At 32.9% G+C, this 12,200-nt stretch overlaps 1 protein-coding gene across 4 annotated transcripts in view; it reads left to right on the forward strand.

Annotated features, from left to right (window-relative positions):
• Positions 1 to 12,200, forward strand: part of CALCRL (calcitonin receptor like receptor) — a 115,789-nt gene that overhangs the window by 60,759 nt on the left and 42,830 nt on the right. For 2 of the 4 annotated variants that reach the window (XM_032755196.2, XM_058440373.1), the window contains 7 exons: positions 2,581 to 2,671; positions 2,844 to 3,012; positions 4,739 to 4,825; positions 7,031 to 7,163; positions 9,554 to 9,664; positions 9,765 to 9,877; positions 11,306 to 11,397. In XM_032755196.2, coding sequence (XP_032611087.1) covers positions 4,742 to 4,825; positions 7,031 to 7,163; positions 9,554 to 9,664; positions 9,765 to 9,877; positions 11,306 to 11,397 — 533 coding nt within the window. In that variant the 5' untranslated portion in view covers positions 2,581 to 2,671; positions 2,844 to 3,012; positions 4,739 to 4,741. Of the gene's footprint in view, positions 1 to 2,580; positions 2,672 to 2,843; positions 3,013 to 4,738; positions 4,826 to 6,774; positions 6,850 to 7,030; positions 7,164 to 9,553; positions 9,665 to 9,764; positions 9,878 to 11,305; positions 11,398 to 12,200 lie in introns of those variants that run through there. The other 2 variants (XM_058440378.1, XM_058440374.1) reach the window with 2 other exon arrangements.

A 12,200-nucleotide genomic window follows, 5' to 3' on the forward strand; every position in this document is an offset into this window, starting at 1 on the left:
TCAAAAAGTGGGCAAAGGACATGAACAGACACTTCTCAAAAGAAGACATTTATGCAGCCAGAAAACACATGAAGAAATGCTCATCATCACTGGCCATCAGAGAAATGCAAATCAAAACCACAGTGAGATACCATCTCACACCAGTTAGAATGGCCATCATTAAAAAATCAGGAAACAACAGGTGCTGGAGAGGATGTGGAGAAATAGGAACACTTTTACACTGTTGGTGGGACTGTAAACTAGTTCAACCATTGTGGAAGTCAGTGTGGCGATTCCTCAGGGATCTAGAACTAGAAATACCATTTGACCCAGCCATCCCATTACTGGGTATATACCCAAAGGACTATAAATCATGCTGCTATAAAGACACATGCACACGTATGTTTATTGCTGCACTATTCACAATAGCAAAGACTTGGAACCAACCCAAATGTCCAACAACAATAGACTGGATTAAGAAAATGTGGCACATATACACCATGGAATACTATGCAGCCATAAAAAATGATGAGTTCGTGTCCTTTGTAGGGACATGGATGAAACTGGAAAACATCATTCTCAGTAAACTATCGCAAGGACAAAAAACCAAACACCGCATGTTCTCACTCATAGGTGGGAATTGAACAATGAGAACTCATGGACACAGGAAGGGGAACATCACATTCCGGGTACTGTTGTGGGGTGGGGGGTGGTGGGGGCGGGGACAGCATTAGGAGATATACCTAATGCTAAATGACGAGCTAATGGGTGCAGGAAATCAACATGGCACATGGATACATATGTAACAAACCTGCACATTGTGCACATGTACCCTAAAACCTAAAGTATAATAAAAAAAAAAAGAAAAAAAAAAAAAGAAAAAAGGGGGGAGGCAGAATTTACGTAAAAAAAAAGAAAGAATCCTTAAATCTCTTTAATTTTTTGTTCTTTAATAGAAATCCTAGTAAATTATCATTAATATGATAAGGAGAGTTTTAGGAGTTACTGTATGTTAACTATTTTCAACTCTTCCACAAAAAATGTGTACAATCATTTATTTAGTATTGAATCTCTTATTTCTTTAGCAAAAATTTCTTGAACACTTAGATTGTGTCAGGTACTATGTTAAACACCAAATAGTGATTTGCAAAAGCAATTTTGCCTATATAAAACCATGAATACAAAAATTAATTACTTTTTTATATTTAGGGATGGATTAAATGATAGAGTTTTGCAAAATGAATAATTATAAAGAATGTGATATTGTTTAAAGTAATCAATTTAAAATAAAATATATCTGTTCATAAATATGGAAGTGATTTTGCACATAGAATCTATAAAGTAAATTTTTATATTAATCTAATAAATAAAACTGAATAGGTTGGCATTTCATTAGGTTAGATTAAATTGCATGGGAAATAGAACTTAGCCAAGAGTATGCCATGAGTTGGGAACTTTCAGGGCTCCACAATATAGTCAAAATCATTTAATGGTCACAACAAATCTGTAAAGTGTCCAGTATCATTCCCTATCACATTTCCAGGTGAAATGTGCATGTAAGAGTATTGTCTAATAATGAATTGTAAATTGCTTTAATTTTTTGTTTTTTTAACAGAAATCCTAGTAAATTATCATTAATATGATAAGGAGAGTTTTAGGAGTTACTGTATCTGTTAACTATTTTCAACTCTTGCACAAAAAATGTGTACAAAAATAAAAACCAAAAATAAAACAACTCTTCTTTCTTTCACCTTGCTATTAATACTTGATGATAATTAAAGCTCCACTGAGAAGATTAAAACACAAAATTTATTTTTAAAGGCAGTATAATTTAGAATGATTGTGGAATTATATGACTATAGATACAATAAATAAAGAAATATTAGGCCGGGTGCGGTGGCTCACGCTTGTAATCCCAGCACTTTGGGGGGCTGAGGCGGGCAGATCACGAGGTCAGGAGATCGACACCACGGTGAAACCCCGTCTCTACTAAAAATACAAAAAATTAGCCGGGCGTGGTGGCGGGCGCCTGTAGTCCCAGCTACTCGGAGAGGCTGAGGCAGGAGAATGGCGTGAACCTGGGAGGTGGAGCTTGCAGTGAGCTGAGATTGCACCACTGCACTCCAGCCTGGGCGACAGAGCGAGACTCCGTCTCAAAAAAAAAAAAAAAAAAAAAAAAAAAAAAAAAAAAAAAAAAAAAAAAAAAAAGAAATATTTATCTAACTTAGAAATGCCTAAGGAAAACATTTTAGTAATTCTATGAAAAAAATGTAAATATCTAAAATCAACAATTTTTCAAGTGAAAATGACATAACTACTCTTTAAAAATTATTTACTCATAGAAAATGTGTACATTTCTAGACCAAGTGTATTCTCATAATATAGATCTATAATTCGTATTGAAACTTCACATGCTGTGAATATGATAATGCTATATAATAACTCAAATATATTGTAAGCAAAAGAGGCTTTTAAAAGTTGGAATTGTTCAATAAAAACATGATCTTAGTAGCAGTATTTTCTCTGAAGTTTGTAATTTATCATGGAAATAATTTTGGTCATTAGCATAATATTGAATTATTACATTCATCAATATTTCAGGTCTTGACCCGTGAATTTAAGAAATTCTTAAAGACAATGTCAAATATGATCCAAGAGAAAATGTGATTTGAGTCTGGAGACAATCGTGCATGTAAGTATGGGGAAATTAAATTTTCTCATGGCAAAATGTAATAAAAACTAAAATATTAACTTATTAATTACTGAATTAAAGAAACTGATTCATTGTTTTCTGTTTATAACAACACTATGTTTCTTAAAATTAATACAATGATTCATGGTATTTTGGTTATATTTTTCTCAAGATCATCTAATAATAAAAACCCATACTAGCCGATAGAAGAGAAACAGTATTCGAAAGATTGCAACCACTAGAAAGAAAACTACCACAACTTGACAAGACTGCTACAAACTTCAATTTGTCAACTACAACTTGACAAGGTTGCTATAAAACAAGATTGCTACAACTTCTAGGTGAGTCATTGGCGAGGGCTAGCAATGGCACAAATTCTGTGACAATTAATGGTGTGCTCTCATTGAATGTCATAATAAAAATAATAAGCAAAACCTGTGAACATGTAAAAAAGGTTTTTATAATTATTTTTCCCAAATTAGCCCTGTCATAAAATCATTACTAGTTTCCTAACAAAATTAAATCTAAGCTCACAGTTCAGTGGCAAATATCTGTTGATTGGAAATTTTTTCTCTCCTTTAAAAATATTGTTTGCGTGTTCAGTGTATTAGTCCGTTTTCATGCTGCTGATAAACACATACCCAAGACTGGGCAATTTACAAAAGAAAGAGGTTTAATGCACTTAAAGTTTCACGTGGTTGGGAAGGCCTCACAATCATGGCGGAAGGTGAAACGCACATCACATCATGACAGCAGACAAGAGAAGAGAGCTTTTTTAAATCCCATTTTTAAATCCATCGGATCTTGTGAGCCTTATTCACTATCAGGAGAACAGCAATGGAAAGACCCACCCCCATGATTCATTTATCTCCCACCTGGTCCCTCCCACAACACGTGGGAATTATGTGAGCTACAAGATGAGATTTAGGTGGGGACACTGGGCCAAACCATATCATATAGTTAAATGAATATTATATTCTATGGCTACATCCTGACAATATGTCAGAGTAGGTTGCTCCTGGACTTCACAGGGTGTAAGCATTTGGAAAAACACTCCAGCATTTCTTGTCTCTTAGAATTAGGAAGCTAGTGGGTAGCATTTTAGAGGCCATTTTTCATTAGCTCAGAATTGTATTTAGTATTAAAAATATTCAAACAAATATTTTTATTTGATACTCTTCATTCCCTGAAACCTTATTTGAATAATGTAGATGACTTAGGGAATCTTTTATTTCCTAATTTTAAAAAATTGATTTTCAGTAGTGAAGAATAATTTATATTAAATTATAAGGACATTTTAATGATGTATAGATGTTGATTCTCAAGAAATTGTTTAAGAACAATTTCCTTCCTTAAATTACCAAAGAGTCAGAAAATTGAAAATGAGATGAATACTTACAGAAAATAAAGGTAAGCTTTATAATAAAATACGCTATCAAAATTTTTTATGTCCATGAAAAACTGTCTATTGTAATACCTTTATAATTTGATCCCAATTTTGGTAAAGGCAAAAAATGCAAGTTGTTTTCTAATTCTTATCTATCTATCTATCATCTATCTATCTATCTATCTATAAGTTTTTGTTTATAAGTCTAATTAAATTAAATTAAAATGTGTTTATAAGCTCCTTAACATTTTACACCATAATGCTTTAAACATTTGACACCATAATGCTCTTAAACATTTGCAGTTTTAATCTATTTTAATCTGCTGGGCAGGGTGGCTCACACTTGTAATCCTGGCCAACATGGTGAAACCCCCTCTCTACTATAAATACAAAAATTAGCTGGGTGTGGTGGTGCTCACCTGTAATCCATCTACTTGGGAGGCTCAGGAGGGACGATCGCTTGAACTTGGGAAGTCCAGGCTGCAGTGAGCCAAGATTGTGGCACTGCACTAGGCCTTGGTGACAGAGTGAGACCTTGTCTTAAAAAAAATGACTAATCAAATCTTTAAAGTAAAATTATTGAATTACTGTGTAGTTTTAAAATAAATTTTCTGTTGAGAATCATCTGCATTTATTTCACAAATATTGATGAATTATATTTCTTTTATTTTCTGTTGCAGTTTATGTTATACAGCATATTTCATTTTGGCTTAATGATGGAGAAAAAGTGTACCCTGTATTTTCTGGTTCTCTTGCCTTTTTTTATGGTAAGCATAAAAATATATATGATTATGTCTGTTATTGCTTCCAGTATACCTATAATTGATAAAGAATATTAACGAAGTTACTAGATACAGAAATTAATGACATTTTTATATCCAACTGATACAGCAATAATGTGTTTTCATTCAGTGTATGCTTTTAGTCCTATAACAGGTATAGAATGAGAAGGAAGTGGAGGGGATCAGAATGGGAAAGATGAATACACACAAATGCTAAGACACCAGAGGAAAGTAATCAGATATTGAAAAAAAAATGGAATGACTCTATGGTACATGTTGTACATAGTAGAGAAAATAGTTTCAACCAGAATTGTAGATTCAGAGTTAGATCTGTTAAAAAAGTGATTCTCCCATTGATGTTTCTCCCATTCTGCCAGTTGATTGACATATCTTGATTGCAAGGCAATTTAGAACCATGCACTTTGTTTTAAATTAATTTCCCCAATCATTCATTCAAATTAGCAGACATTGATGTTAAATTTGGGGCAGGTGTGTGCATAAGTCTGCACACTCATCTACCCCTCTACATGTATACACTGGGGATATGGGGCCCAAGGTGGAAGGTGGGCAAATAAGACAAAAACTCAATTGCTCTGCTGGAGGAGTCATATACTTCATACACTTAATTTTATTTTTAATTATAGTAATGAATCACCCATATTTTTCTCTACCTCAAAATAAAATAGTGACTGTGCTCCTATCTCATTATAAACATGAGAAACCAAGAGACATACTCTCATCTAATCCTGTGGCAGCTAAGAATTTTCTTGAGGTGTTTCCAAGCAAACACCACAAAGATGGAAACAGAAACTTGGAGAATACAGAAAACCTAAACGAGAAAAAAACAAAAAACAAAAAAACAAGACTACATTCCTGTCCGCATTTATATTTGAAAACATTTCCAAGTCTAGGAGCAGTCCAAATCCTGCACTTCTTAGATGATATCTTTAAGTTGACTTAAGCTCACACCCTCCACTGAGCGAGCTGCATAGAACATTACTTTCCTGCAGGTAATTCTGTAACAGATTAGCAACCGATTGCTGTAATTAAGAAGTTGTGACTCTTCCTCTTGAATTCATGTAAGATCATGTATAAATCAGAGTCTATGTTCCAAGTAGGGATAAAAATCATACGGATTTATGCAATTTTACGGACTTTTTGAGAACAGGAGTTATGTGGTTTTCAAATATATTAATTTTCTTGATGTTCCACATTTCCATTTATTACTTGTGTAGCACTACCACTGCATAAATCTTTATGTGGAAATTAAAACAATAAAGGAATGAAAGAGTTATTGTTAAATGGTGGTCACACAATGGTAAAACTTGAGCTTGAGTGGTGCTACCCAGTGAGGGAATGTCATTTTGACTTTACTAAATTCAACTTCCTGCTAGAAAAAAGAAATACTACAATGAGGAGGCAAAGGAAGGACAGGAAGATAATAGCTTATGGGATACTGTTAATAGAAATTATGCAAAAATTACCACTAAAAGTGTTAAAAAGAGGTTTATTCGGGCTTCATATTATAAATCAGAAAAAAAGTCATGTGGAAACTAAAGTAGAATTGAAGCTTAAAATAGTGCTACTATATTGGAAGAAAATAAGTATATAACTTGTCCAAAAACATTATTGATGTGCATCCAAGAAAAATTTCTATTTACCAACCTCATAAATGATGTTGCCATTATTTTGATTATCAAAATATCATGACAATGGCAATACATTGTATTTCCATGTAGCAGATATGTCTCCTCTGTTATCTTGATGCTATTTTATACTATTTTACAATAAGGAAGCAGAGGCTTTGGGGGAGGGGACAGACAATATCTTGCCTTCATTCATAGAGCCAGGAAAAACATTGGGGTCAGATTGGAAGACATCTCTGTCTACATTCCAGAACACATATTAAGGAATGTCCTGGAGCTGGCTACCAGAGGCTTCTGAGAACCAACTGTGCTTTCCCACTCTGCCAATGGTGACATCTTGTTGGTGTTTTGAAATTGGACATGGTGGGGATATTTATACCATGGAAATAGCAAACACTACAAATTGGGGATTTTTCCACAGAGAGCCAGTTTATCTTCCAGTATATCACTGCACTTGCTGTTTTCCACTGTGACAGACTGCCTTTGACAAACACATTTTCATAATCCTTTTCATGAAGTTGATGTTGTTTTTTTAATCCCTTAGATTCTTGTTACAGCAGAATTAGAAGAGAGTACTGAGGACTCAATTCAGTTGGGAGTTACTAGAAATAAAATCATGACAGCTCAGTATGAATGTTACCAAAAGATTATGCAAGACCCCATTCAACAAGCAGAAGGTAAGCATGGCTACTTAATTGTAAATGCATTTGACATATTTTTAAAAGAAAACTACTCCCATTATATCATTATAAGTTCCTTAGGTCCATTATTAAAAATAGATTGCTACATTTTTGTATATGTGCAGTTTTAACTATGTTTGAAGAACATTTTATGACATCATGTTATAGCGCTTTTTAAAAACAATAAAAATATGTGACAGTGATCTGTTTAGTATGATTCTTTTTATGGTACAAAGATATTTAAATCAAATAAGTATTAATATTAACACAAAAACACAAATCTTAATGACAGTTGACTTTTTCAGTTTATGTAATTGTGTATTTCTCTTTTTTTTTTTTAACAACCTGCTTGACAGGAGGTTGCATAATAATATAATGAATACAAAAGTGTTGTTTTGCATAATACACACACTTTGCATAGTACATTTGGTGGCAAAGTTAATGAAATCTAAGTGCCTCTGTTTTCACTAAGATATTCTTTTGCTTTTTTGGGTAACATTTATTGAGAGCCTGCTAAGCACCAGATACTTGCCTAGATTCTGAAGACAAAAGATGAGTAGCATAAGCAGAGTTGCCAGATAAAGCAAAACAAAAACAGGTCCTATATTTTACCTGGCAACCTTAAAGAAAGGGTTATTTTCAAAATATAAAATGTAAAACTCACAGTAAAATAAAATTTAACACTCTTTAGATATTTTTAACTTTGAAACCCTTCCAAGCCTTCTTGCTGTATATCATGTAAAAGTAGATTTTAAGTTTAATTGTTGAACAATAGGAATATCTTTGTAAAGTTTCATAATAAAAGTATTCTGTGGTAAAAGAAGTTTGGAATCATTGCATAATACATCTTCTTGAAGTCTCATAATGTACTTTGTAATTTTAAATACTCTAGAAAGTCTTTCAATAAAGAGCTATTTTTATTTCAACTTTGTGTCTCTAAAATCCATTTGACCAGAGAAACTTTTTTCATGGAATACCTACTTACATCTCACTCAAATGCCATAAAACACAATTTCAAAAATTCTGGACCTTGCACTCTATCACATTACCAATGCTGTAGTGAATTAGATACTTTTGGAGCTGTGATATGGACATATCTGAGATGCTTTCTAAAACTACATCAATAAATTTTTTTCTAATAGGCCATAAAATGTATTTTTTCTAGAAATATATGGATTCAAACTATTTAAATAATTGTCCAAAAAATGACATAGTAGAAAACATTATCTGGGGAAACATTAAAATTTTGTTGTTTTTTAGTTCAATTTACTTCAACTTACAGGCCATCAGAATTTTGTTCTATTTTCATGAGGGCTAGATAGATGCCGATATTGCCTTGCAAATCTGTTAAAAACAATAAACATCTCATGCAGCAGTCAAGGTTCTATCTCTACCTGACAAATTAGAAAATTACTTTTGGGCCAGTTGTGGTGGCTCACACCTGTAATCTCAGTACTTTGGGAGGCCGAGGAGGGCGGATCAAGAGGTCAAGAGATTGAGACCATCCTGGCCAACATGGTGAAACCTCGTCTCTACTAAAAATACAAAAATTAGCTGAGCATAGTGGCAGGAACCTGTAGTCCCAGCCACTTGGGAGGCTGAGGCAGGATAATCACTTGAACCTGGGAGGTGGAGCTTGCAGTGAGCTGAGATCACACCACTGCACTCCAGCTGGCGACAGAGCAAGACTCAGTCTCAAAAAAAAAAAAAAAAGAAAATTACTTTTTTGATTATAGACTTTTACATTAGAACATTGGTCGGTTAATTTACCTACGCCTTAAAAAAACTTTATATATTTTAATGTAAGAAGTTCTTTCTGTAATTTTGGAGAAAAATGTGAGATTATTGAACATTCTACCTTATTTGAAAAGAAAAGGAATGAAGAGCCAGAATTTGGTGGAGGGGCCTAAATAAGTATGTTTCAGGGTTACAATGGTATAATAGGAAATATTGGAATATTTATTGGCTTGCTTCAGAAAATACTAACACCTTGCCCTAAGCATATAGTTTCTAAAATGAGACATGTTTCTAATTTCCCATTGTTTTCTTATATTAAGGATAGGGACACTAATCACTACATTATGGCTAAGGACAACTAGCAAAGACCATTTGATTTATTAAACAAATAGCTACCTTTGACAATTAAAATTAAATCTAAACTTTATATATTTAGATATTTTTAAATTTAATTTAGAATTTAATTCAGAAATTATTATAATATTACTTGGTGGGAAGCCAAATAATTTCTATATATAGATTTTTATATAATGTCTGCATTTTCAGTAGATAGCCTTTACTCCACATCAGTGTGAAACCACTTTTAAGACTGTGTCTTCATGTATAAGTAGAAGGATTTAATGATCTCTAATTTTTATTTCCCCATTAAGGCGTTTACTGCAACAGAACCTGGGATGGATGGCTCTGCTGGAACGATGTTGCAGCAGGAACTGAATCAATGCAGCTCTGCCCTGATTACTTTCAGGACTTTGATCCATCAGGTAAAAGCAGAAATGTATCTACATATCTCCTTGACATCTATTTAATAAACCCTAGGTTAATTAAATTCCTGTTTTCCCTTTTTTCTTTTTAATTTTAAAGAAAAAGTTACAAAGATCTGTGACCAAGATGGAAACTGGTTTAGACATCCAGCAAGCAACAGAACATGGACAAATTATACCCAGTGTAATGTTAACACCCACGAGAAAGTGAAGGTATGTCATAATTCTGAATTGAAATTTAACTTACAGTATCTATTTAAACAGCTCGTTTGTCCAATACTGTTTTGAAGAAAATAAAGTCATTATTCCATTCCCTTATAAAGCCTTTTCATAATATAATTTAAGAAGAATAAAGAAGAAATATATCCATGGAAAAAATTATTATTGATTTTGTCATTACACTGAAAAAGCAATCCTGTTAGGTAATAGTGTAATTTACAAGTCAATGTTTCAGTATTGGGGTTTCAAATTTTCCAAAGAAAACATACCTTAAAAGTGTAAGAAAAGGAAAATCTTTCATTTGCAGTGGAACTTCTAGAATGACCTCTGAAACTGCACTCAAGTAAACAGGATAAGCCCAGCAGGGTTTAAAGAGCCCTGTCTCTCTCTCAGCAGAAGGATCTCATTCTGACTGGCTCTTAAGTCACTTGCACTAACTATCGCATCCTTAAACACTACACATTGGAGTCAAGGTTAATTACAGTTTGGCACTATAATATAGCTTCGATAGAAAACACTTGCATGTATTTGCATGTGTTTATAATAGAGGCAGTTTATCACAGTGATTACAACTGTGAGTCCTAAAACCTGATTTCTTCTTTCTACTTCTTACCAGCTGTTTGACCTTGAAAAAGCCATTTTACATCGGTCTGCTTCAGTCCCCTCATATATGAAATGAGGGTAAGAATAGATTCCATCCTCATTATTTTCATAAGGATTGATTTAACACAAGGGAAATACTTAAAAGATTAGCATATAGTAAGCTCTTGATAACTACCAGCTATCATTATGTTTATAAATAACATATTCCCAGCTTATTCAGGTAAGAATTGGAAGAGAATTATACAAATACACAATAAAGTGGTAGGTTACAAATAAATGGAATGCAGACAAATAAAAATAAAAAAGTGAAAACCATGAGAAAGAACACATTTGTACAGATCACAGAATCTTCTAAGTTACAAATTGAGATTTGTCTCTGAGGTTCAAATTTGTCAAAGGAAAAAGAAACTCAGTTTGAAAAGAAACCTTTATCTGGCATTTACGTCTGAACAAAACAAATCATCATGTAGCATTTGTTTGAAGGTACACAAAATATAAAATACTGATTTCATATAGTATATAACCTAGATCAGTAAAAGTTTTGCCTCATAGATTTAATATTTGACTTCTAATTTTTAAAAAAATTATTTAAAAAATAAAAAGGCATACAACTTATAAATTTCGATAATTTCACTGGATAGATATTCTTCATTCCAGACATGTTCAAGTATTTATTGGTTTGAAAACATCACTGTAAGGCTATCAGATCACATATTTCTAAAAATATAGTTTATTTAATTGAATTTGAACTTCTGCATGTGTAGGATTATAGACACAGTATTGATATGAACCAAATTTTTTTGTTTATACAAACTACAGACTGCACTAAATTTGTTTTACCTGACCATAATTGGACACGGATTATCTATTGCATCACTGCTTATCTCGCTTGGCATATTCTTTTATTTCAAGTAAGTAAATTTAAAATATTTTAAGAAAATTACTAGATGTCTTGGGTGAATGCCCCATCCTGTGCATATTTATGTCATGTCTGACAAAATATACAAATATAGATGATTTATAATGTTTAAAGTAAGGTGAATGTTTAAAATAGGTTGAAATAAGTTGATCTTAGCTTTGTAAAATATGTAGAGGAGATTGATGAAATATCTTAACTTGAATTTTACAGAATTAGTAGGCATATAAAAGTGAAGACATATAATAAGAAGGGAGTCCAAACTAATACATAAACCCAACTGTATTTGCTTTGGGAAATGTTAAATATTATAGGCCTTCTTAATTGTGTGTTTAGCTTTTGGAAAATTTTAATAATAGAATAAGTGTCCACTTTAGAAGCTGGAATTTTGTGCAAATAATAGCAAAGGCATTTAACATATATCATCAAAAATATAATCTAAATACACTTTGTTTAGGGTTTTTCCTGGTTTGGAGGGTCATCATTAAAAAGGTTTTTTTTTTTTTTTAATCTATTTATTTATTTATTTATTTTTTATTATTATTATACTTTAAGTTTTAGGGTACATGTGCACAATGTGCAGGTTTGTTACATATGTATCCATGTGCCACGTTGGTGTGCTGCACCCATTAACTAGTCATTTAGCATTAGGTATATCTCCTACGCTGTCCCTCCCCCCTCCTCCCACCCCACAACAGTCCCCGGAGTGTGATGTTCCCCTTCCTGTGTCCATGTGTTCTCATTGTTCAATTCCCACCTATGAGTGAGAACATGCGGTGTTTGGTTTTTTGTCCTTGC

The sequence above is a fragment of the Hylobates moloch genome, unplaced genomic scaffold (assembly GCF_009828535.3).
Source record: "Hylobates moloch isolate HMO894 unplaced genomic scaffold, HMol_V3 SCAFFOLD_1, whole genome shotgun sequence".
Lineage (NCBI taxonomy): Eukaryota > Metazoa > Chordata > Mammalia > Primates > Hylobatidae > Hylobates > Hylobates moloch.